This window comes from Mustela nigripes, chromosome 12, assembly GCF_022355385.1.
Source record: "Mustela nigripes isolate SB6536 chromosome 12, MUSNIG.SB6536, whole genome shotgun sequence".
Taxonomy (NCBI): domain Eukaryota; kingdom Metazoa; phylum Chordata; class Mammalia; order Carnivora; family Mustelidae; genus Mustela; species Mustela nigripes.
The window spans coordinates 64,288,533-64,315,151 of NC_081568.1; the positions used below are offsets into that span (position 1 = coordinate 64,288,533).

Genomic DNA, 26,619 nt, shown 5'->3' on the forward strand with positions numbered 1-26,619 from the left:
TCCAAGCCGCGGGCTGGTGGCGTACCGCAGCACGCTGACGGCCAGGGAACACTGCCGGGAGGCGGGGAACGGAGTGGGGTGGGGGGAGAGGACTGCAGCGGAACCTGCCCCCGGCACCCCTGCCCCAGGCGGTTCTCTGCAGGCTGGCTCCGCGCCGGGGTCGCTGCAGCCCTGGGCCCCTCCCGGGCCACCTGTGCGCAGGCTGGCGGGCCTGGGAGAGCCCGGATCCGGAGAACCGATCCATTCCGGGTTTCGGACTCCAGGCCCTGTCCCTGGAGACCGCGCGGGGCGGTGGGAGGCCTCCCCGCCCACCACCCCAACCCCTCCCCGGGGGAGCCTCGGGCAACGCCTGGAGGGATCCCCGGAGCTGGGGGTGGCCCGCGCGCGTGGCGTGGGGCGGCCCGGCCCCTCCTTCCTTCCCCCGCCCCGCCCTGCCGCCGCCCCGCTCCGCTGCTCCAGTCCGGGTTTTGCGGCGCCCGCCGGCCCGCTCCCCGGCTGCGGGCTCGGCGCGGCGGCTGGCTCGGTGCGCGGCGCGGCTGGCGCTGCGCTCCGCCCCGGCTGCATTGCTGTGCTCCGGGTGCCCAGGGGAGCCACGCGCCGCGTACGCCCCGCAGCCGGCCGCCCCGAGGCAGCGCAGTCCGCTGGCATGGGCCCCGGGGGCGCCCCGGGCTGGGGCTCTGGGCTGAGGCGCTGAAAGACGCCCTCCCGCCCGCGGGGCCCCGCGCCCGGCCGGCCCGCTCGCCCGCCCGCTCGCGGCCATGGCCGTCCGGCCCGGCCTTTGGCCAGCGCTCCTGGGCATGGTCCTCACCGTCTGGCTCCACGGCTCGGGTGAGTCACGCGCGCGCTCTGGGGTGGTTTGCTGGGGACTGTGCGCGCGAACGCTCCCTGCTCTGGGGGTCCCTGACCCGCTGTGCCCGACCCGGCTGGAAGCCCCCCGAGGCCAAACTTTGCGAGGCGGGACGCGGGGGCCGCTTCTCGATGCTGCGCAGCTTCACCGCGCGCTTCCCCGGAAGCCTGGGATCTGCCAAGTGCTGGAGCAGCTGTCAGCGCGCGGGGCTGGCGAGTGTAAACGCTCCACGCCTCCGGGCGGGGGAAGTTTGCTGGTTGCCCGGCCCCAGAGCAGAGTCGGGGGTTTGAATCAACGCCCGGGGGAGCCTGACTCTGAGGGTCGCAGATTAGAAGATTTAGACCAGTGCCCAGGAAAATGAGGAGAGGTCTTAAGATACCTCTTCCCGGTAGCATCTGACCCGAACAGCTACTCACAAATCCGACTTGGCACCTGGCCTCTGCCCACGTCCAGAACACAGTGTCCTCCTCTGTCCCCGCCATACGCTCGCACACGCACACACTCAGGCGTGGCGGCGCATACACCAGCCCCCGGCCCTTGCAGCCCGCACTGTCAAAGGTCCGTGGCCCCTGGCCAGGGCTGTGGTTCCCAACCTCCTTGGTGCATGGGGGGCCAGAGTTGTGTACTGTGGGATCGCTGCTGCTCTCCCTTCTAGCTTTCATTGCACCGCCTTTCCTTCTCCCCTCATGTCCCGTTGGCCACCCTAACCTGCTTGGTAACTAAGCTCTCAGCCCACCTCCCTTGGGGTGGGGGGAGTTCCCCAGCGTCCTTTGTCTGCTCTCCCTGAGCTTCCACCTGAGCTGAGTTGTTAAGGCCTTCTGATCATCCCCCCTCCCCACCATCCATGCACTTAGCAGAGCTGAGCTTATGTGTGTATTTGGGGGGGGGGGGTCATTTCTGTGATCAAGGGAGCATGAGGCTCACCCTAGCAATGCTTGATTCTTGCTGTCCTGAGAACCTGAGGGATGCCTCCCAGCCTGGCTGGGCCATTGTTAATCCTAGGGGTCAGAAGGGAGCATTGGGGTTCCTGAGATGCGAAGCCAGACTGGAGATCAATGAGTGACAGCTGAGACCAGCCTGATGATTGAGGCTGATGGCTGTTTCTTTAAAGGGTCTCTGCGTAGCATATCCTGCACCCACACTGCCTGGCTGCCCTTGCTCTGCTCTACCCCATTCGTTTTCCACCACCCCGTCACCCCCCACCCCCACCCCTGCAAGCCTCACTTTAGCAAACCCTCCTGCCCCATGACCTCCCCTTTTCATCCAGATCAAGCTGGGAGGCTGCGCTGCTGCCGGGTGTGTGTTCCTATTGCATACATATCCGTGTCCGGGTGGTGCATGCAGCCCTCAGGGGGTGCAGGTTTGGTGAGCCAACCATGGTGAACTGGGGGTGTTCAATGTCCTCACACAGGGGAGGTGTTGCCAGATACCAAGTAGGCACCCAGGAAATGTTTACCGAGTCGGCTGTGTGTGAGAAGGCGGTGTGGTCATATCTGCATGTCGCCCACGTGAGCACGTGTGAGGGCTCTGGCTTGGCATGTGTGCCCTGGCGACGATGGGAGCTGGCAGTGTGTGCGGCATCGGTGTGTGGGGGACCAGATGAGCTTGTGTGATGGCTGGCCTACTGCACGTGTGTGACGGTTGTGAGCAGTGGCACAGGTGAGCCCATATGAATAGGATAAGGGGGTGATGGGTGCTGGCGAGTCAGGGTGCCACAGCCTGGGTGGGGAGGTTGCCACATTGGATGCCTCAGATGGTCACAGAGTAGGGGAACCTTGTCCCGGGTTGGTGGGGCACCTGTTGGGGCCTGGTCCGAGGTTGCCACCAGAGGGGGCAGGTGGGCACCCGTGCATGGGGGCCTCCTTGGAGCGGAGGCTGCCACTGAGCCTCCACTCTCAGCTTGTGGAAGAAGCCTCTGAAGGGCATGCAGGGGCCCTTCTCCTTATCTGGGGTCCCTTACTGCTGTCCCCCATAGGCTCTGGGCACACATGCCCAGGCAGGCTGGCCCAGAGATGACCCCAGCTCCTCCCGCCCCTCCTCCCACACCACCCATCATCTCCTCGGCAACAGCAGCCAGTGAAAAATGTGTGTGAGTGGCTGAGGGAGGGACGGGCCAGTCGGGCAGCAGGGGGCGCAGGGGGCCAGCAGGACTGCAGCCTCCTGCTCCCCAGGCCAGGGGCCCACCCTCTGTCTCACGCAAAAGCCTGTCCCTTCAGCACACTCACCCCCTACCCCGTGTGGCCACCGCACACAGGGACCCCGCCCCCACCCAGCCTCACAGCTTTTTCCCATTCATCCCGGTCACACAGCTGGCACCTGCCTCCCCACCAGGGTGGGCCTCACACCTGTTGGTTGCCCAGCCACACAGATCTCTGCACTCCCAGGGGGAGGGGCCCATGAGGCGCTGGCTCTCCTGGAAGGTGGTGCTGAGGGTCACCAAGCTTTGGTATTGTCCCTCCTAACCCCAGCGGTAGGTCCTGCTGGCCTCTTCTTCGGGCCCCACCCCCATCCTCAGGGCTCGTCCTGGATCCCTCTGTCTGTCCCTCACCCCTGGACTACAGCAGCTAGTTAGGGGAAGGGTGTCTTAATTCTTTAGGGCTAAGAGATACTCCGCTCTCACCTTGCCTCAGGGATGGGTTGGGCTGGACTTTAGGGCCCCACAGGTGTCCCCAGGAGAAGGTTGGTCCTCTGGCTGGCCTATCTGTTTTCCCTCGTCCATGTTGAGAGGGGCTGGCCTCAGGAAGCTGGGGATTGGCATCGATCCAAGTTCCAAAGCCCTAGCCAGGAGCCACTGGTGGGTTCCTTGGAGTGGCCAGCTCTGGCCTCAGCCAGGGGCCAGGAGCCCTCCTGTCTTACATAACTTTGTCCCTCCTGGGGCTGCTATGGGCCCCAGACCTGCAGACTCAAGCCACACAGTCTTAAAGTCAGGAGCTACCTCCAGCCTGGGGTGGAGGGGCCCCGTCTCTGCACAGAGGTCGTGGTGTCCACATACATGCATGCCTGAGCCTTCTCTATCCAGGCCAGCCCTCTCCTGCGGCCCCCTCCTTGCCTTCCCCCTCCCTCTAGTCCTCCAGCCCGGGGCTGGAAACCTTGCAGTCTCTCTTGGCTCTCCCTTCTCCTTCACGCTTCATGTCTAATCTGTCACCAAGTCCTCCAGCTCAGCTCTACTTGTGACATTGCTCGTGTCCCTCTCTTCCTTTGTCAGCACTCCCGCCCCCAGCCCCTTTCTCCCTCACCTTTCCCACCTGGATCAGTTCAGTGGCCACCCCCCTTCATCTCCTTTCTGTGGCTCCTCTGCTTTGATTAATGTCCCTGGTATCCAGACTGGAACCCCACTAGAAAGCCTTCTATGGCTCCCCAGTGCCTGAAGAAGAAGTCCAACCCTGAGCCTGGGGACCCTTAGGAAAACACCTGTATCATTCATTACTGGGTCTTGGCTTTAACTGCCGGTGAGCTGGGCATCCATGCCCGCAGACAATCTATAACTCCCTTGCCTTGCAGAACCTGGTGCGCCGGGCCCCGCCAGCCACCCTTCCCACCCTATAGCTGACATCTTCTGCTCTGTCCAGACCTAGGCCATCTCCCCCCTGCTGCTGCCAGTCCCAACTCTTCTGCTTATCTCAGCCCCCAGCTTTAGTCCAGCTCCCTCCAGGAGGCCTCCCCGACTCCTCCCAGGCCCACGGCACATTGCTGAGCTTTGAGTGGCCTACAGGACAGATTCCTCAGCCCTGGAGAGGCCTGTGGGGCCTGTGGGAATTGCCATCATCTACAGTGCCATGACCCTGGTTTTAGCCCCTAACATGCTCTGAGTCACGGCCAGTCAAGTGCATATTTTTCCTCCACTTGTGTTTGGGCTCTCTGGCTAGGTAGGGAGGGCTGCCACGGCTAGGGAGAGGAAGAGAAAGTTGCTCTGCGCCCCTTTGGCAGCCCTCCCCCTCCCTGTCCCTGAACACAGACTTCTTCACTCTGGAGAGGCTGGAAATGGCTCCTGGCCAAGGTAGGAATGAGCAAATTAAAGCCCCACCATGGGGTGTCTGTGCCTTGGACCCTCACACAGATGGCAACCCAGCTCATGTGATCATGTGTGTTTGTGGGTCCTTTGTACAGGTGTACAGGTCATATGCCCAGCACTAGTGAGTAGGAACGTCCCTGCTCATCCCTACCCCTCCTAGAATAGATGATCCCTTATCAGTGTTTTGTCATGCAAATGATTTGTCATGACAAATGATTTTGTCATTCTGGGCCCCAGCCCTGAGGACTCAAGCCCTTGGAAGGTGGGGCAGGCGGGCACGGAACCATGGCATTGCCCATCCTGTCCCTGTGCATCTGCCCTGGTGGCCTGTTCCTTAGGCCCCACCCCATCCTAAGGAATGGAATTGACACCAGGACTTGGGCTGCTCTGTGCAGAACCTGTTGGGACTTCTGATTCCTGAGACTGAGAGCACCAGGACAGTCAGGCCCCTGAGCCCCTGGGGATGGTTTCCTCACCATCCAGTTGGAAGCTCAGCTCAGCTTCCTGTGATCCGTTCTACAGGTCCATCCCATGGCAATGGCATTGACAGGTGCTTCTGCCTTGTGGGGAGCCTCAGCTCCTTCCTCCTGTCAGGTAGCATAGAAAGGGCAGGGGCTTGGAAGACAGACAGGCTTGGGTTTTAGTCTGAGCCACCTGGCCTTGGACAAGTAGCTTTTATTCCCCAGCCTGTTCCATGTTTTTTTAATAGGTTATAGTAAGGAGATGATGGGTCACATAGAGGGCCTCAGGATGAAACCCAACGTGGAGCAGACAGCTCTGGCTGTTTAACTCCTCCCATTTTCCCTGGCGTTGAAGGGGCATGGATTAGAACAGAGCTAGAGTCTTGAGGTGATCAGGGCCCAAGTCCAGAGATAAGAGAGAAAAACATTTGTCCCTGCTCCAGCCCCAGGCAGGAGTCCCAGGAAGGAGTCATGGTTTTAGGTGGAAGAAGTAAACACCCGCCCTTCCAATCTGTACACATACTGCCCCCTGCAGGGACTTGGGCCTGACTCACACACCAATTCCTCCAGTGCGCAAAGAACTTTGTTTGGGGCTTTATGAAAATGATGATTTGGGTTCAGCTTGTCCGGGAACCATGTCCTGATGGTCAGCTCTGACACAGAACATGGCAGCAAAAGGGTGTGGGCCCTGGACCAGACTAAATTCTAGTCCCAGCTCTGCCATTTGTTTGCTTTGTGATCTTGGATAAGTCCCTTAACCTCTCTGTGCTGTTTGCCTCTTTGTATCCTAAGCATCAGACTTGATGACTCTATTGGAGCAGAGGCTGGTACACAAGGAGGCTGCCTTGGGAGCCCAGGGTGGGCTGTGCCCTTAGCAGCAGGTTCCCCCAGGACCTGCTCAAACCTGCCCAGCACCCACTGAAACCCCCAATCACCTCCGAGGTAGCCGCCTGCATTGCCTTGGAGCCAGGCGTCTGCCAAGGCAGAGCCGAAGGTGGCTGTGAAGCGGAGGTGGCAACTGTGAGTCCCAGAGCCTGAGTCAGGAACCAGGGCCCTGCCTTAACTGATGAACACCCCCAGTGGCAAAAACAGGCCTTCTTAGAGCCGCCCAGAAGGTCAGAGTGTCAGTACCCGCAGCCCACCCTCTTCCCTGGGCACAGATGTCAGAAGCCGCAAGCAGCCTTTGGCCCTCAGGAGCCAGCATCCCAGGCATGTCGAGGAGGTGGTGGAATGGCTGAGTTGGCAGTTCCGGAGTCTGGGTTTGGACTAGGACTTGGACTAGGGTGAGGAATAAGTCGTGCAAGTGCAGGGTCAGCCTCCTTCAATTTTGTGCCCTTGGCACCCCCTGTGCGCCGCCCTAGTCCTAGCAAGCTCTCCGGCTTTCTTGTCTATAAAAAAATGGTGTGCTGGGAGGACCTAATTCACAGGGCTCTTGCGTGGATCAGGTGGACTAATGCACGTCATTGGTGTGTCATAGTCCAAGCACGCAGTAGGCACTCTGTAAATGTTAGCACTTGATGGTGATGGATACGGCAGAGGGCACTGTTTTGTCCTCACTTCCGGGGAGTCCTTGGTGCCATCTCTGTGGAAGAGGGTGCAGCTGGGGGTCCAGGTGGGAGGGCAGAGGCCCGAGGGGAGGCCTGCATTTTGACTGGCATTTTTTTCTCTCTTTAGCCGCGCCCCCCCTTCCCTTCTCCAGGTGTGGTTGTAGACAACCCCATCCCAGCCCTGTCTGAGAGGGGAAAGGAGGGAGAGACTGACAAATCTAGAGGCCTGAGTGGCAGCTGCTCGTCCCCAGAGTAGGTCACAAAGAGGCAGGATTTAGGTCCCACTTAGATGGGGGAGGGGCCCCCTGAAAAAAGCACCAAGGGCCAGCGCCGTGATGGGTGAATTCCCAGAGCTAGGACTCTCTCCACACCTGGATGTCAGAGCTCTGTCCATCTGGAAGGCTCAGGGTCACCTTGAGCTCCAGGCAAATATGTCCTGCGATTTGGGGAGGGGAGTCAGGCTAGACTGAGCCCCAACTGCAACTGCAGGGCCCTTGGCGTAGAGAGCTCAGACCCTGTACTCCACCTCTGCCGGATACCTCCCCAGCCAGGAGGGCAGGTGGGACCCCACCTCCTCCCACGGCCCCACCCCAGCACGTCCCGCAGAGAGCTTGCTGGGAGTACACCGGAGTGAGACCCTACCCCTCCTAATTGGGACAGAGACCACATTGAGTTGAGAGGCTGCTGGGTACCCCCCCCCTCCCCGCCTGCTTCTTTCCAGCCCTCTCTCACTCCTCCCTAACAAAAGGGTGCCAGGCACGGGTAGGTAGAAGTGCTTCCTTAGAGTCCCCGCATGACCGGAGCCTGACCTGCTTCCAAAAAACCATCTCCACTCCGTGGCCCGGTTGTTCGAGTAGCTTGGCGGGCGGGGGTCCCGGGCTAGACGCCGGCTGCCTGGCACGTTAGCGGCCGAGGGGCGGCAGAGACCCGAGCCAGTGGGAGCCCGAGCCCGCGGGATTAGCAATTAGCCGGCTCGCCCGCTGGGACTTTGGGGAGGAGCACCCTGGGGGTGCGTCCGGCCCCCGCGGCCCCGCCCCTGCCCCGGCGCCAGGGCTGATTGCGCCGGGAGCTCGGTGGCCGCGGGGAAGAGGCAGGGGCTGGGGAAGGGGCGGGATCCCTCCGCCCGCCAGCCCGCCCGCGGCCGCCCGCGGGATTAGCGGCTCTTTGTTCGGGGCCTGTTAACAAGTTCCTGGCTGAGCGCTCGGCTGCCGCCGGGGGAGCGGGCGTCCAGCCTCCCGGCACCACGGCTCGGCGGCCTCCGCGGCGCCTGGATTGTAGCGCCCAGCTGCGCCCCCGAGACGGGGCTAACCAGTGGGCCCCACTGGTGGGTGGGGTGGGGTGCGTAGGACTTGCAGAGCACCCCCGCTGACCTCGCTCCCGAAGGGACAAGAGCGCCGACCTCCGTGAGCACCTCCTGTAGGCCGGGGGCTTCGAATGCACCGCGGCGTTGGTCCCATTTTACTGATGAGGGAGGGCACGGTTTCCTGCAGTTTGGGCCGAAAAAGGCAGGGCTGGAGTTCCCGTCCAGGTCTTTGACTCCAAAACTCATCCTGTGTCTAGGCGAGAAACCTGGGGTGGTGGAGAGGTGGAGCCTTCAGTGGCTGTAAACTGCTACCTTTTTTACTCCTAATTAAATTCGTAATGGTAGTAATCATGGCCCACGCTGGGCTCTGCCTGCAATATTTGATCAGAACCTCAGGACAACCCACAGGTATGTGAAGTTAGTCCCGTTTATTAGATGAAGACACTGAGGCTCAGAGAAGTGGCAGGGCTGGAACCTTGTTACTGCTCAGCCTGACCCCCTTCCCTACCCCCTCCCACACTGTGGGGAGCAGAACACTGTCCCATGTGATCGTTTACTGTCAGGGTCTTGTCTGGTGGCCCATGGACATGAAAGACTGTAGGAGAAAGTCAGGGGACCTTAATTCTTTATGTGGTCTTGGGCTAATCCGCCCACCCTTCCAAGCTCATTGCCCCCTCTATATCCTTCCCCATCTTGGGTGCTTCCTGAATGTCCAAGCCACAGGATTTTGTATATAAACCTCCTGGGTGTTGGCTTTCCAACTTGCCCCCACCGTACTCCTTCAGGTGGTTGGGACTGTTCAAAGTCACTTTCTTAGAATGAGGAGGAATCCTTCCCAGTAAGCTCCCCCAAATGGCTCTTGGCTCTTCTTTCTGGGGCCATGCTGAATGGCTTCCCCCTTTTCACTTATTTAAGACAGGGCCCCAGCCTGGCCCCATCTGCTCTTAACAGGCCGGGCACCTCCAGTCCTTTCAGCTGTTCCTCATGTAGCATGGTTCCAAGCCCCTTCTCTGTCCCCTGCATCCTTGTTACCTGCCTCTGGATGTCTGTCCCAGCTCAACCCACTGGGACACAATGCCCTGGCATGAACTCGCAAAGGATACTAGGTGTATCTATTGCAAATACTAGGAAACCCAACCCAAAGTGACTTAAGCAAAAGGGATTTATTGGCGTGTGGAACTGAAAGACCAGGAGTAGGTTAGCTTCAGGCATGGTTGGATCCAGGAGGGACAGTGGGACCAGGATTCATGCCTCATCTCTGCTCTTCGGGGGCTGGCACCACTGTCCAACAGCCTCTACCCTCCCAGTGCCAAGGTGGCTGCCACAACTTACCAGGGTACATTCTTGCAGGCCCAATCCAGGGAGAAGAAGGGAGCATCCCTTCCCTCAGCCATCCAACAAATGCAACAAATGTCCTTCCTCCTTGGGCCAACTCAAGTGCTGTGCCATGGGAACCAGTCCCCACAGCCAAGCTGTCTATGCCACTATGTCCTGCGTGCCATCACTCACAGCTTCTCCACCGAGAAGAGATGGGCACATTGTTCTCAGGTTTAACCAGTGTGTCATCAAACGTAGTTTGCCCAAATATTTAATAAGAACGCTGAAGAGCACCAAGGTCACAGTCTGAGGCTCAAAGGGGAAGACCCAAATTTGGATCCACATTAGCTATTTAATCAGCGGTGTTAGAAAACAATGCTGGCCATCCAACTGGTTTTGCATTCCTTTAAATATGCTGCCATCCGGTTCCTGTGTCTCCATTTGCAGATCCTGAGATAGTCTATCAGGTGTCTGGCGGAAATCCAGATACACTGTTTCCAGTCTGGCCCTGACCCACCAGAACAGTAACTCTGTGATCAGGGAACCTGGTCTGGAGGGAAGGGTCTGCGGGAGTCCCAGTATGGCCCCATGTGGCTCTACCTTCCTTGCTCAGCTGTAGCCAACAGAGAAGCTCCACTGGAAGCATGCCTAGGGTTTGCATCAGATCCTCAGGCGGAGGCCCCTTCAGTGAACATTTTTTGGGTTTTGCATTTGTCCCACTTCCATCCCTGGGCCCACTAGGACCCCATAACCTCTCGCCTTTTAGATACAACCTTAGTGGGGATTTTAGGGAATCCCTAACCTCAGCAGCAGGACCCAATAAAGCAGGTAAGTCATTTCCCTGCTCCTAGTTCCTTTCTCACTTCAGCACCTGCTTTTAAGCCTCTTGTCCCTTCTCTCAACGACCCAATTTCTTGCCAGGATTTTCCCTTTTTTGCTTAAATTTGTGAGAATGGATTTTGTTGCTTGCACTTGAAAAACCCTGATGCATTCACCAAATCCAGCTTGCCTCCTCTTCTGAAAATTTAGCTGCAGCTCAGGCATCTCCTGCCCCATGACCACTCCCTCTCCCACTTCCTCAGAGATCAGTAAGAGTTCCTCTGCCAACACCTGGGGTGGGATCTGTCTGGCCCAGAAGACCTGAACTCATTCCCAACAACCACTCAGCTTCTCTGATCACGCCTTCTTGATCTTCAGTGCTTTCTTACTAGAGTGTGCCCTGCCCCACCAGGTCAGTGTCCTCAGCTACAGACTGGTGGGTGGGAAGTTCGACTTCCCAGAGCCCCTGCCCCCCCCCCCCCCGCCGCCAAGAGCAGGCTTGCCCTTTCCTGCTCTTCCTCCTACAAGCACCCCCTGCACCATGTGGCTCTGGCACTTCTCTGCAGGCCACAGCTGGACCTGAGCTCAGCCCTGCCTACATGCTTCTCCACCCCATGTCTCTTGTCAGTGGTTTTGTACTTGGTTTGGGGCCATCTTTCCATGTTGGTCATGTCTGGTCAGAATCTGAGTCTACCAAAAGTCTCAGAGCTTCCCTGACACTATTCCAGAGACCTTTTTTTCTCCAGATCCTTTGGGATCATACAACCAGAGGTCCACTTTGGAGACCCACCCATTCCTCTCAAGACCCCTATCCTTTTAGATCCCTGGCTCTATGGGGGGAGAAGGGGCTGTTTTTGTGTGGATTGCCTGAAGCCTACCACCCACAGGCCAGGCTGCTTTTCTGAGGGTGGTCAGCATTCCCTCCCCAGCAGCAATGTGCTGCTAAATGTTTAACACTTGGCACTCTGGGAGAGCTGGAGGGCTGATTTGCCAATTTCCATGGTGTAAATACTCCCACTATGGCCTATTTTAAGCTACCAACATGATGTCAACTGGCTTGCAAAATTCTAGAAATTTTAATGAGCGGCCCTCTCTTTCTCTCTCTCTCTCTCTTTTTAGATTTATTTATTTATTTTAGAGAGAGAGCACACATGAGCATGAGGGAGAGGGACCAAAGTGATTTGGGATCGGAGCCTGAGACTATGGACTGAGCCAAAATCAGGAGTTGAACACTTAACCAACTGAGCCACCCAGGCACCCCAGTGATGGATTCTCTTTAGCAGATGCTGTTCCCTGGTTATCCAGTCCTCTGAAGAAGTGATCACAGGAAGGGAGTGACAAAGGCTTCTTAGTCCTCGGCCTATAGGCTTGGGTTGGAGGGCTGCTCCTTCTGAACACCAGGCATTTTTGGTGGGCTGAGGCTGGGGAGTCCCTAAAGCACGAGAGCCACTATGAGCCAGGGCTCTGCAGATGATGGTTAGAATCTTCAACTGGATGACCTTAGGCAGGGGACTTCAGCTGTCTGTGCCTCGGTTTCCTCATCCAGAAAATATGGATAATAAAAGGTTCCTGCCTCATAGAGTTGCAAGGAGTAAATGAAATATTCCATGGGGAGCAACTTAGCCCCATGCCAGGCCCACACAGTAGGGGCTGCCCATGCTAGGGGGACACTTTGGGCCTCTCTCCCGGGACCAAGGCCAGAAGTGTAAGGTCCTTGGTGGACAGAAATGGCAGAGAGCCATAAGGGCAAGGCCCTGCTGGCCTGGAACCTTGGGAAGGTGCTTATTCTGGGGTACAAGCTTTCGTTGGGGGTTTGAAAAGGAAAGCTGACATGGTGAAGGGTGACGTGCCTCCAGTCACCGTTGTGGCTAGGTGTGACGCCTCCCAGCCTAGAGGCCGAAGGTTGAGCAGAGCAGAAGGGTGGCAGGGGCCACGGCAACATTGGAGAGCCTTGTTTGGCCAGGCAGGGGTAACCTACCTGCCGGCCTACAGACTGGGCAGTGCATGGCTCCGGGCCTTATCCTGGCTGTCCCCATCCTCTGCTCCTGAGTTCCAGGGGCCCCAAGGCCAGAAAAAAGGAACTCCATCTGGGGCCTTAGCAGGTAGCGGGATGGGCCAGATGATGAAGGCACAGGCATTCCCTGGTGACTGTGTGTGTACGGGGGACGCTGGGAGGCACAGCCAGCTGGAGCAGAAGGGGCCCGAGGGGAACCAACAAGTGATAGGGCTGGCTTCGTCGTCACGGGAGTGACAGGAGGCGAGTGGTGTTTAAGGAAGATTAATCTGGCAGTGTGTGGAGGATAGATGGGAGCAAAGAGAGGCTGGAGGCAAGGAGACCAACCAGGAGGCCGTGGCGGTCATCCAGGCAGGAAATGATGAGCCCCCCGCCCTTTCCCAGTAAGCAAGTAGTAGGGATGGAGGAAAAGAGATGGATGTGGGAGATGTTTGAAAGGAGGAGCCCCTGGATGTTACATGTTGGGGGCAAGGGACCAGGAGGAGGCAGACATGATTCAGAGCTCTTGAGTCAGGGGAAGTGATGTCAGAAAGAGAAAATGGATTGGGAGCTGTGTAATGGAGGGGAGAGAGGCCGAGAGAGCAAGAAGGCTGCCCAGCGCCGGAGGCTTCAACCAAGGAAGTGTGCCGTGCTGAGCCCTCTTCAGAGCACGGCCATCCACCTGCGCACTTTGGCCATAAGCGACAGCATCTGCCTCGGGCCTGTGGGTAACCGACAGACTGACTTCAGTCATGTCCTGAGAGAGAAATCCTCAAAGGCCTGGGTGGGGATGGGGTTTTACTATTTAATTTCAGGCACTGAAGCCAGGAAGGGAAGGTAGATTGGCTTTGTTCTGTGTAGCCCCACAGGATAGGGTCAGGACCAGCAGCGGGGAGATGCAGGAGACCGAGAGAGACCGTCCTAACAGGTGGTGACACTGAGACTCACGGGTCTCAGGAGGCAGTGAGCTCCCCATCTGGCAGGAGGAGAGTGTGGGGGAGGCTGTTGAAACAGGCCATTTTGGGGCCTCTCGAGGAGATCATGGGTGGGAGGCAGGTGGCCTTGGTGAGGCTTTGTGGTAAAGGGGCAAGGCTGAGGATCCAGAATCAACTTGGGCTCTACACTGCCCCTCACTGCCCTTCCTCATTGCACTTGGGAAGTTTCAGGCCCTTTGGGAACTGGGTTTCTGGCAAGTTGACCCCCATTGTGTGGGATGTTGCAGTTTTCTCTGTGGTTTTGAGCATTCGAAACATGTCCTCATGGGCACAGCACCTCTCCCCTTAGCTGACTTCCTCCCCGATACCAGGTGGTCCTGTTTGGATGGTCAGTCACGGGCAGATCCTGGTGCAGATCCTGGGCTCTGTGATTGGTTCCAAGTGGCCACGTGACCAGTCAGGATTCTTCTTGTGGCTTTTCCCACGGGGAGGTAGAGAAGTTGCCTTCTCTGCCTCAGGGGTTGGCAGCTGTGAGATGCAGGTGGGGATTTGGGCCAGTGGCAACTCTCCCCCCTTGTGTGGAGAGAGCCTGTTGGGTGAGGGCCGTGAGGCCAATCCATAGGGAACTCATAGACAGACAGCAGGTAAGATTGTCCTGGTGGCCCTAAGGCCCTAGAGACTAGGGTCCCTGCACTCTTCTGTCAGTCCCATGAGAACATCCTCTCTAGGCTTACAACTGGTGTGGGCTGGGTTTTGGTACCCGCACCTGAAAGGGGCCTGGCACAGGATCTCAGGAGAATGCCACGCAGTTGGCAAGGCATGCACCAGAAGGCGGCAATGTGGAGAGCGTTCGGCCCCCAGCTGGCAGATACAGCATTCTAAAAAATAGAGAATTCACACACCAAAAAAACCCAGATCTTGGGCTTCCCTTGAAGAGTCAGATCCGGGTACTGAGACCCCATTTTCCTGAGGGGACAGCAGCCAGGACCAGGCTGTCCCCTTGGTGGGTGTGCCCCCACCACTCATGCACACAGGCTGCGTTCTGTGCCTCGCACACTGTGCTTGCCATGTGGCGGGCATATTCCTGTCCCTCCCTGCCTTCCAGCTTGAAGAGCCTGCATTTGGGGCCTTGGATGTCACCTGTGCATTTTGAGGCGGCAGCAGAGGGTCAGGCAGAAACATCTAGATGACTGTTGGAAAGGTAGGACGGGCACTTGGAGATGCGGTGAGGGTGGGAAGTGGAGATGAAAGGACCTTTCGTAAGGAGCTGGTCACAGGCACCGTGAGCTCAGATCCCATTCTGAGGAGCGACGGGGGACGGCTGCCACTGACACAGGCAAGGAAGATTTGGGAGGAGTTTCCAAGGAAGCCAGAGGCAGACCAAAGAGAGAGCAGTGGAAGCCAGGAGAGTTTCAAATTTGGAGCAGGGCTAGGAGGCGGCGGCAAGAAAGGCTGCAGGTGGGGACGGAGCTTGCAGATGAGGCCTGGAGGACCCATGCTGGTCAAAGGCCAGCAGGAGCTGCTTGGGACCTACGCTTGGAAGTACAGAACCAGCACTAGAGAGTGGGGAAAAGTGGGTGTCAGGACACAGCAGACGCTCAAAAATTGTCAAGCTGGGGTGCAAGGATATTAGAGCCAGAAAATGCTCTGAGCCAGGTAAGATTCTTCAGAAGAAGAAAGGGAGCAGGGGCAGCACAAGGTTGAGAGCCAAGTGTTTGCAAAGCGCTTGTACAGAAGCTCTCGGCAGGTGGGCTGTGACATGAAATGACCACCCAGAGTCACACCCGCAAAGCCAGGTTGCAGTCCCCGTCCCTCTGCATGCCATCTGTGGAAGAGGGTGCGGCAGGAGGCCCAGGGCCCCAGGGAGCTTGTGAGAGAAATGGAGCAGATGGACTGGGGGACGGGGCGAGATGAGGATGGGGGCACACCTGTCATTAAGAATTTGATCGAGCACCTTTTGGTGCCCGGCCAGGCATTCTGCACTGTGAATACGCAGTGAGCAAGGCAGGAACTGTCCCTACCCTGAGGAACAACCATTCTAGTGGGAGGAGAGGACCATCAGCCAGTAGACGCAGATAATGAGGAATGTTCTCCAGAAGCTGGAAGGCAGGCACAGAGACCACATGGCCAGGTGACCATGCGTGAGCTCATGTGGACATGTCAGGTGCTGGTTAGACTGGATGGTCAGACATCTCTGAGGAAGGGACATGTCAGCTGGGTCCTGAGTGACAGGCAGAGCCAGAGGGTGCGCCAGCCTGGAGGTGGGAATGAACGTGGTTACTAAGGGGTCCATTGTGGTCTGGGCGTAGGGACATATGGAATTCGGTGAAGAGAAAGCAGAAGGACTCCTCTCTGTGTTCGTTGATGCTATAGCCCCCACCCCTTGTCTACGAGAAAGGCACAAAAGCGCTGAAGTAGATCTGACAAGGCCAGCAGCGGTGACAGAGGTGGCTAGGAGGCGGGGCGGGACACCGGAGAGCCCAAGTCTGGAGCGGCCAGACCCTGCTCTATCCTGGGGGTGAGGAGGCCGGAGCCCTAGACCAGATGTGCACCTTAGCCTCACTGTGAAATGGAGCCAGTAATCCAGAATGACCCAGGCCTGGGCTGTCCTGGAGCTGATCCTGAGACAGGAGTGGGGAGAAGGCAAGACAGGCCTGTTATCTTGGAGTCTGCTGCTCCCACCACCTCCTGGACCAAATACTGGCCTGTAAAATGCGCGGAAGGAGGTCCAGCGAAGCTGAGGTTCATTCCCTTCTCAAGTGCTTTGACGCATGTATACATACACGCATACATATATTTTTTAATTGGCATGAAACTCCCGTCGCATTTTAAAGTACATGATTTCATGGCGTTTAGTATATTCACAGTGTTATATAACATCACCTCCTTTTAGTTGCAAAAGATTTTCTTCACCCCAAGGAGTTACCCCATTAGCAGGTGCTCCCCACCCCTCCTTCCCCCCAGCCCCTGGCAGACAGCAGCCTGCCAGCTGTCCCTGTGTAGTGGCCTATTCTGGGTAGTTTTCATGTAAATGGAATCAGACAACATGTGGCCTTTTGTGTCTGGCTTCTTTCACCCGGCTCAGTGCCTTCCATGTAGCGCCACACTGGGGCGCATATCAGTACATGGTTCCTCTTTATGGCCAAATAATACTCCTTTGTACCGATAAACCACGTTTGTTTATCCATTGTCATCCGTTTGGGTTGTTTCCACCTTTTGGCTCCTGTGAACAACGCCACTTTGAACACTTGTGTGTCAGTGTTCGTTTGAGCACCTGTTCTCAGTTCTCTTCGGTATATACCCCAGAGTGGAATTGCTGGGTCCTATGGTAATCCTAGGTTTCATTTTTTGAGGAAACATCAAATTGTCTTCTCAGCAACTTCACCGTTTTATGCTCCCACCAGCCATGCATGAGGGTTCCAGTGTCTCCACATCCTAATGCTAATTTCTGATTCATTAAATTCTTGAAAAAAATTGTTTTTCTCCTCTTATGGTGCTCCTGCTTTGCTCACGCCTGAATCCATGTGGAACATGCCACGAGGCTGGCCAGTGCTGCGCGGTGTGGCTCTCATGATCCAGAGATGACATCGGAGGGCAGGCCTGGGGGTGAGCCTGCCCCCAGGCTGCTGGGGACACCTGGTCCTGCAGCAGGCAGTGGGTCAGGCCTGCTATCAAGGATGGGGCTGGGCCTTCCTGGGCCCTCAGAGACTCCCGTGTCCGTCTGCTGCTCCCTCTCCCTCCATACCTGCCCCCAGCCCCTAGCTGGGAGCTGCCCTTGCCACCCCTCTGCTCTGTTCTGTGTGTGTGTCTCATCATCAGGATAAATGTAGCTACAAACAATGCGGCGGGCTGGGTGCTAATTTGTCAGACGCAGTGCACGGCTGTGATTCCGAATACATTAACATTTTCACATGAAATCATTTCAATTTTTAGTGATTAAGAAGTATTTGTTTTAAAGCATCAGGATGATTTACTGCAGGCCTGGGAGGCGGTGGGGGCAGGGGTGGGGGAGCCCCCAGGTATGATGTCATTCATGGGCACCAGTGTAAGTCGGGCTCACACCAGTCATCACCCTGTGCCTACCTGTGCCCGTTACAGGCTTCCTGGGTGTGGGGCTGGGGTTGGCAAGGAGTGGGGGTGTTGTACGACCTGGGGGGTAGAGACAGTGGTCTGAGGGTCCCTCAAAGGCACTGGGACCCATAAGCTTCGGCTGCCACTATCTTTTCTTGCCTCGTCTCCATGTCATTCAAGCTTCATGAAAGTCACCTCCTCACAGAGGTTCCCCTTGGCCCCCTAGCCTCATGTGGCAGCTTTGCAACATCAGAAGTGACCTTCTTTATTGATTTACTTATTTGTTTATTTTCTCTCCCCATCCCAATATTAGCTTCTTGAGGGACTTTGGCCTGCTCCCTGCTATATCCCCTATGCCTAGAACAAGCGTGGCACTAAGTAGAAGCTCAGTATTTGTTGGATGGATGGATGGATGGGTGGGTGGGTGGACAGGTGGGCGGATGGACAGGTGGATGGATGGGTGGATGGATGGATGGTTGGATATAGAGTGGCACAGAAGACCCCTCACCATATGTCGCATCCTATCATCTTTGAATCAAGCTCTCTGTGACTTGCGTAAACCCAGCCTTTCCTGGCAAGTCACCTCTGGTGTGCCAGACTCTGGGCACCTGGGAAGTATAAGTTCACTAGCACTGGGGCTTTACTCATAGGCCTCCAACTCACCCCCAACTTGTCCTCATCACCTCCACTCTTTAGAACCTCTGTGCCTCCCTCTCTGGATGGACAGGAGCTGCTGGAAGGGGTTCCCAAGGGCTTTGGATAGATGAGTTCCTCCAGGTTGCCACTGCTGCCAGTCCTCTCCTCCCCTCCCAGGGGAGCAGTTCATGGGGCAGCCAAGGTGTGGGGTGAAGGTATGTGCCTGCAGGGGATGCGTGTGTGGCATGAATCTGCTTATGTACTGGGCTGTGTGTGATAGGAGATACTCAGAGCTTTGCCAAGTGGGAATTGGGCTCCTGCGGGCTTCTCCCCCACAATGGCCACTCAGGAGGCCCTTCCTCACCCTTCTGCACCTCCTAAGCTTGCCTGGCTCCACACCCTACCCCCATACCCCCAGATCAGACCCCTCCCCCACTCACCCCAGTGAAAGGAAAATAACTGGAAGCTTTTATCGTTCAGCAGAAGCAACATCAGAAAACAATTATTGTTTTAATTACCTGCTGTCGCCGTACAAGACAGGGAGGTTGTAAAGCGCGATAAAATCTTTCATGTTAATGGACTGCCAGCCTGGGCCAGGGCACGATTTATGGGACTGCAGCTGGCAACTCCAGTCAGCTGGTGTAGAGCCCCCAGGGCCCCCCTCTCCCTGTCCCTCAGGCCAGGTCTCCTGTGCCAGGGGTGATATGCCAGCCCATACACAGTGGAGCCCTGGAGGCTCCATTCCCTGCAGGGTGAACTTTGGATTGACCCCTCTTTCTGCTGCATGAAAGACATGCCAGCATTGGGCTGGAGCTGGAATGGAGGCCTGTCTCCCCACAACCCTGCTCCACTCTGGCCACCCCATCCTCCAGCCACACAGGGCCATTGCCCTGGGCACCATCTTGAACTTGAGCTCTGTGCAGAGCTGATCCTCCCATAAGCCCTGTCTCCTCCTTATCTGTCCTCTTGCCCTCAACCAACCCAACCTTACTTCTGTGCCTGCACCTCCCCAAAGCCCAAAATGGCCCACCCCTGCTTGGGGGAACCCCCCTCCCTTTTAAGCACTTTCACACATTTGCTCATCACAGAGCTTTGAGGGGGTGCCATCATTATACTCCTCATTTTACAGATACAGAAACTGAGGCATGGAGAAGTCAAGCATTTGGTTGTCAGTCTGAGTTCAGAGAGAGGGGTGGTCTGAAGAGTAAATGGGGTAATAATTGTGAAGTGCTTAGAACTGTGCCAGGAATCGAGTTCATGGCCAATACATTTTAGCTCTCATAATAATTCTTGTTTTTATTGCTATTCAACTTGGAGCAAATAACTTACTGCTTTAGTTACACCTTACTTTCCTTATCTATAAAATGGGAGCATTGCTCACCTATCCTATAGGATGAGGGTGTCAAATAACCCATGGGCAAGGTGTGTGGTGAGAACTGAGGACCTATTAGCTGCTGGCTTTGCTGTTGCCATGGGTAGCAGTGGCGAAAGTTGAGGCTGTAAAGGTAAGTTGAGTCCACACTATGTAAGGCCCTTAATGCCACACCAAGGAGTTTCAAGCCATTCCAGAGACAGTGGGGACCTGCTGACGATTTGAAATCAGGACACATGTGATCAGATCTGTGTTTTAGAAGGTTCATAGTGGCCCAATGGCAGATCAATGGGTGAGAGAGCAAAGCTCAGACCCAGAATGATCCAGATGAGGGCTGACGAGGCCCTCGCCCTGGCCATGGCAGGAATGGTACCAAAGCCATGAAGACCCAGTGCCAAGCATGGGTCTGGCATGTGTGATGGCCTCTCTCATCTACAGTATGCAGGTAGTTGGCTAAGTCCCAGGGCACAGCAGGAATAGCTGGGGCTGCGGCCAAGTCCAAGTTCGGAAGAGAATCTTTAGGCGGTTTCCAGGGACTAGGGTGGGACTTTCTCTGAGCAACCTTAGGAGCCTGGCCGTGTCTCTCCCGGACAGGCTTGGGTGCAGGCTGGGAGCCTGTGTGGATGGCTTCGCTCGTTAATTCATTCATACATTCCTGACTCCAGTCCTCAACAAATGTTTGTTGAGCACCATTTCGGTACCAGGCTCTGAGCTGGACCCTGGGGATGCTGGGAAGTGTGGGGGTGCCGTCCTGAAGCTGCTGTTCTAGTGGAGAAGATGGGCAACAAGCCAGTGAGCAAATGAAGAAATGAAATAATTGCATGCTGTCGCGAGTGCAGAGGAGAACAAAGAAGGAGCTGAGATGGGGGTCCCCCTCCTTTCTCCTCCTCTCAGTCCCTGGCCTGTCTGCCTGTGAGAAGTGGCTCGCGGCTCCCCAGCCCTGCCGAGATGCATGGTTGGCATCAGCGGCCCAGCCTGCCCGATATGTCTCCCTGTCTTCTCTGGATTACTCCCACCATTTTGGCCATCACTTCACCACTCTAATCTATCCCCCAGGGCCCAGGAGGGGCCATTCATCTAAAGATCTTTCTATGGAGCCTTCTCCTCTGAGGACCCTGAGGGAAAGAAAAATGCCAGGAGAGGACGAAAAAGAGAGCAAGAGGAATCTGATTTCAGAACTCCCAAGCAGCAGGACAGATGCCTTAGGGATCAGGGCCCAGCTTGCTCAGACACATAGCTATCCAGTGGTATAAGTACTTCCCCTCCCTTCCACCTTCTGCCTGCACCCCTGCAAGAGTCGAGCCCTGACATCCCACCCCCGCCAAGGGCAGGCTGTCCTCAGGTACTGAGAGATGGTGTCCCTGATTATAATTCAGTTTGCAGGCATTCCTCCCTCGTCCCTCCCTATTTCTGAGGGGCCTTGTGTGTCCCGGGAGGGCTCTTGTGGAGATAGCCTTGGTGTGCTCTGTCCCCTGGAGTTGGGCCAGAGTGGCCACCCCTTACCAGGTGGCTAGAGAAAACAGCCCAGCGTGACAGCCCCAAGGCAACATGGAAGGCAGGAAAGAGATAAACATGCTCTGGGCCACAGTTGGGGCTCAGAGGACTCTTTAGGCTAGGAGTCATTGCCCCTTCGGGATTTCAGGTGGCAGCTACTTCTCATGAAAACATTCGGAAATTCTAGGTCCCTGCCTGGCACTGCACATGACTTCTGTACTCTGCAAGCAGTGTGGCAAGGGAGAGAGGTGGATTCAGGGTGTCTTAGTGGGTCACAGGAGTTCTCACATATCCCACGAGCTTGGAAATGGGGTCTCTAGCCAGGGGCTGGCTTTGCACACCTGGTATTGGTGAGACTAAGGAGATACATGCCTGGGTGAAGGTGACCTCACTGCATGCTTGGAAAGCAGGAATGCCTGCCCCTGGGGGCTTAGGGTCACCTGCCAGGCCTGCCTCTCTTCTAAGTGTGAACAGACGCTGCCTACCCAGCCCACTGTATGGCAGCTGGGCAGCTATCTGGGCCCCTGCCCATGGCTGAGAGAGGTCCTCATCCTGGCTTCTCTAACCACCCTACCCCAGATTTCAGGAAATTACCTGATCCCCTCCCAACAGTTCCAGATGCTCCAGAGCCTCTGGTCCATTTCTCTCATGTGCTGGCATTTTTCTGCCTGGCTCCATCCCCTTACCTCCTGTCAAATGTGAAATCACTGGGCTCCTCAAAGGCCAATGCCAAGTCTCTCCTCAGCATACAGGTGTATATGTGAGTGTGGAGGGAAGTGTAGTGTGTGAGTAAACACTTGTGTGCTTGAGCATCGGTATAGAGGCATCAACATCAGTAGAAATGGATGCTTTTATAAAGGGTGTGTGTGTGTGTGTGTGTGTGTGTGTGTGTGTCCATCCTCTGACTCTGTATCCTAAGTGTTCTGGGGTGTGGGTCCCATGTGTAAGTGTATCTTAAAAATGGATTAATCTGGAATTTGAAGCAACTGTTTTATCATTGATAAGAAGCTGACAAAGAAAGGAAACAAAAGGTCTGAATTAATAAACAGTGCTCTAGATAGAGAAGTGTAAGATGTGAGCTCAGCCAAGAATTGGAGCTAATCTTTTTTTTTTTTTTTTAACATTTAAATAAAAGATCTGGAAGAGAATGTATACAGTGAAATCACCAAGTTTGCAGTTAAATCTAAACTCTCCTGGGTGGTAGTAAAATGCCAAGCTGGTGAAGGATAAGCTTTAGGAAAATCTTATCTTGAAAGGCAGTGGGCTGGGCAGAGAATGGCCAGCAAGTTTTAGTTGGGGGGAAATAATGTGAATGGTGTCTGGGGAAAGGTATTTGAAGTTTCTTTCCTAAAGATGGCCCAGAAAGGCAATAGAAGCCTGGACATGGTTGGGAAGGGAGTTTGAAACAAGCTATAAATGTTCCCTTCCCCTGTCACATGAGGAAGGGGTACCTGCATTCTGATGTACTTGTGGTCATGCCTCCTTAGGAGAGCCACCCACCCAAGACAGGGGAAACCTGGGTTTTATTCTAGGCTTACATAATCTGAGTAATTCATTTCCCTTCCGTTGCCCTCAGTTTGTGTATCTGTGAAATGGAGGTCATGATCCCTGGGACCTGCTTCACAGACAGACTGAGATCTTGCACCGATGACATTATAAAGTTCAGCACAACCACGTGTGGTTGTTATCAAGAGGGTTGTGATGAGAGGGGAACTGTCATATAAAATTAGACTAGCCCACCTGGGACAACTTCTGGGTACAGAGAGAAGCTAAGCAGGAATATGGCAGAAATCTATAGCATTAGAAAGGGTGTAGAGAAGGAATAGGGGCTCCTTCACTAAATCCCTGCCTGACAGAATGAACCCCTCCCCACTCTTAGACCCCACCAAAGCTCAAGAGAAGTAAGCTTAAAACCAATAACAGGAAATTTTGCTGCACTCAGCAGGGAATAAACTTTGAAAATCATTTCCCCTAGAGGTGATATAAGCTGGTGATATAAATTGCTTCCAGAAAGGTTTAGATAAGTTCATGGATGGCAGAGTCAGAGTGGTTCTTAGGCAAAATTAGAATGTTGGGAGTCCTCCACCCCATGAGGATGATGTCAGAGGGGAAGTCTTGTCAGAGCCAAATGCCTGGGCCACACCTAACCACCGGTCACCCTGTCTTTATATATGTTTGTGTGAGCCTGTATTTGGGGCTACCTTGTCCCTATCTGATGAAAATGGCTCCTCATTCATCAGTCCACTGCTGTTCTGAAGCTTTATTTCCTCCCCATTTCTTTACCCCCATTGCTGTTCCCTATTTCTGCTCTCCAGTTTCCACCTTCACGGTGTTGACCTGTGCTCCTTCTTGCCCCTTCCATCTCACCTGCCATCATAGTGCAGCCACATGCCCCCACTCTGTATACTGTCTTCTAGAATAGGCACCTTGCTTGGCAGCGCCGGTGAGCCAGGGAGGACTAGATGCTCCTGCCAGGCCCTCCACTTAATGCTGTTGGCAGGCAGCCTCTCTCTCCGGCTGCTTGCTCAGGGCCCATCTCTGCCTGGCTGTCTCTCCCAGGGTCCCCAGAAGAGGCTGACTGAATGAAGACTGACGTTCAAGCCCTTCAGGAACCTATAACCCTGGGGAGCTTGGACACCTGAGGATGGACTAATACCTATGCTGGGGACAAGGTTACCATCAGGAAGCAGGTCTGCTTGGGTCTGAGCCAGGTTATCTGTCTAATGCAGAAGGTCTTGGGGGGCTTGGATTAGCAAGGGGAGGCAAGGTTGTGGAGTCTGCTTCCCCACAGTGGTTCTTAGGTCCTCTGAACCCTTTCCAAGTCACCACGCATGGGCCATGGGCCATGGGCTCTGTTTTTAGCACCACGGATAGCGGTCCCAAGGGGCGGGGCTATGCTTTCAGTACCATGGACAGTTTCACATGGTGGTGGTGGTGGTGCTGCTGCTGCTGCTGCTCCGCTCTCTCTGTTCACTCTCTGGGCTGCCCCACTACCTACCTCTGCTAGCTCCCCTGGGGAGGTCCCCACCACCACCTCCAGAGAATTCATTTATCCATTCACCAGGATTTACTGAGCACCTGTCTACTATGTGCCGGCCTCTATTTTAGATGCTGAGAGCACGTCACTGAAGAAAACAAATCCTTGCCCTCGGAGCCTCCATTCCTCCAGGTGTGGACTCCTGCCCAATAGGCTTCCACTGGTGTTCCCAGAGCTTGCTCCAGGCAAGGTGGCCCTGCATGCCCACAGAAGGGGAACAGATAGATGATGCCTTCTTACAAACCTGATTCCACTGCTTAGGTTGTGGGAGGGAGCTGGAGAGAGAGAGAGTAGGCATTGGTGAGGTCCAATTCAGATGGTATTTTAGGATTCTAGGAAGCCAGCGCATCTAGTCATGCCTCTGCTAAAAATCCTTCCATGGTTCCCCAGTGCCTCTGCAAATGAATAACACTTCCCCAACCTGTCATTCAAGCCCCTGGTAAAATGTTGCTGCCCCATCTTGCCGGTCCTGTTTTCATGCCTCTCTTCTCATGTTTCCTACATTCCAGCCAAACTGGATTCTCAGTTAAGCATCTTATGGTTGCAGTATGACAGAAAGCTCAACTCAAACAGACTTAAACAGTAAATGGATGTTATTGACTCTTGTAACTGAAAAGCCCAAAGGTATGGCTGACTTTGGGCAAGGCTTGATTCACTGGCTCAAACAATCTCACTCCACAACTACTCTCACCATTTCTCTGCTCTGGTTTCTGTGCCATTGGCTACATCCTTGCCATCCTCAGGGCACCCCCCAACAACTCTATACTCTCCTTGTCTTGGTAATAAAATGACTGCAGCAGCCCAACCCTCACATCCTGGCCCCCACATTATTCATTGACTTGCTCCAGTGCCTCTCCCAAACCAATCACCAAATCCAGGACAGGAAATGCAATTGGTTTAAGCCAAACAGGATCCACTCCTGGAGCTGGTGGGAGTGTCATTTCCACCCAACACACATAGCTGGATGTAGAACAGCAGGGAAGCCCCAGAGAAGTGGATTGGGGCAATGAGAGAGACTGAAGCTGGGGAGGGGTCAGCAGGTGGCCAATCATTGAGCCCATTATTTTCTTTTTTGCTCCCCTGATTTTGTACCAGCTGCTCCCCTGTTGTCTCACCTGCTGATACCCTGTGCCACCTTCGTGACCTTTCTCAAATGCTACTGCCTTCTTCACACCACCCCAGTTGCTGACTCCCATCGGGAAGTCCTGTCTACCTCTTCTGATCCCTCACTGCACTTAGCTCACTTCTCCCTTCTGTCTTCTCCCCATTACCTGATCCATAAGCAGCGAGCGGAGTGGACACACATCCCAGGGCACGTGTGCTGGGTGGAATGGGGTGATGGATGGCCACTGTCACATCGGCTCAATGGGGTGGGATAACAGCATTGCTGATCCAGACAGGCCAGGAGGATCCACTGGCTGGGCAGGCTGGGGCCCGTCCCTCATAGCCATGTCCACAGGGTTTGGGTTGTCCCTTGCCATCACCACCCATGAAGACTTATACTTGCCCAGTCAGTGGGTAGAGTCTTTGCCTCTGAGGCTGTCCTGGCAGTGCCAGTCTGGAAGTGACAGGAAGGCCCACGTGCATGGTTACCTAGCCTGAAAGTGGAGGCGCTTGGGGGAGGCTCCGATGATAGGATCCAGGTAGCATCCTGGGCTCTTTTTCTTCCTGTGGCTTCACTGCCTCCTCTTTCTCCTCAGTGTTAACCTTCAGGTTCTTGCTCTGGCACTGGCGGGGAGAGGGAGGACTTGTAAGGAACCTGCTGGCCTAAGAGAGGTGGGGCACTGGAGTGGAGTGTCGGAGAGAAGGGTGAAGGAGCACAGCCACGCGGAGGGGGAGGCAGACATGAGGTGCCATGACAGGAATTGGGTTATGAGTCTGGGGAGGGACCAGAGCCATTATTCATTCCCACCACCAAGTCTTCCAGCTTCCCTCAATGAGGTCACACTCACACTTTCAAGCTCTTGTTTTAAGAGCTGTTGGGCCCAGCCAGGGGCTGACCACATCTCTTCATTTCTTTCTGTTTGATAGGGACCCTCACCCTGTGCAGGAGCCAACTGATTGGGAGCACACCCCAGGGTGGCCAAGGGCTCAAGTGAGGGGATGAGTAGGGATTCCCTGTGAAGGAGCTGGTGGACAGGCCAAGAGGGAGGCTTCTCCCCAACCTGGCCCCAGACCTTGCTGATGACCGTCTTCTGAATCACTAAACAAGGGGCTATATTACGTCCAGGACAACTTAAGACAAATCTCATTCTGCAGTGGAGCAAATGGGACCCAACAACAGGAAGACCTGCCCAGGTGACCCCACATTGACAACCTTGCAAAAAGGCGGGTGGTAGCAGGGTTGGTGAGAACTTCCTGCTTCCCCCAGTATCACCCTCCTTGTCAATGTCCCCAGTCCTTAAGTGGCTGAGGTGGGGAAGGCTGCTGCCCTCTGATCCCCTCCTTCTGGATATTTGGGCATGGATTTCCTCACTGGAAACCTCCATCCACAAGCCAGAAGGTGTCTCAGTCCATTTGGGCTGCTATAACAAAAATTACCACAGACTGGGGTGCTTATAGACAGAAATCTATCTCCATTCTGGAGGCTGAGAAGTCCTAGATGAAGGCGCTGGCAGATTCGGTGTTTGGCAAGGGCCTGCTTCCTGGTTCACAGACAGCCACCTTTCCTGTGTGTCCTCACATGGCAGAATGGGTGGCAAGCTCTCTACAGTCCCTTTTATGAGGACACTAATTCATGAGGGCTCCACACTAATGATCTTGTCACCTTCTAAA

At 55.4% G+C, this 26,619-nt stretch overlaps 1 protein-coding gene across 4 annotated transcripts in view; it reads left to right on the plus strand.

Moving 5' to 3' along the window:
* The first annotated feature begins 513 nt into the window (after positions 1-513).
* UNC5A (unc-5 netrin receptor A) overlaps positions 514-26,619 on the plus strand; it is a 61,320-nt gene continuing 35,214 nt past the window's right edge. For all 4 annotated transcript variants that reach the window (XM_059417433.1, XM_059417432.1, XM_059417435.1 and 1 more), the window contains exon 1: positions 514-828. In XM_059417433.1, the coding sequence (XP_059273416.1) occupies positions 759-828 (70 nt within the window). In that variant the 5' untranslated portion in view covers positions 514-758. The remainder of the gene's footprint in view (positions 829-26,619) is intronic.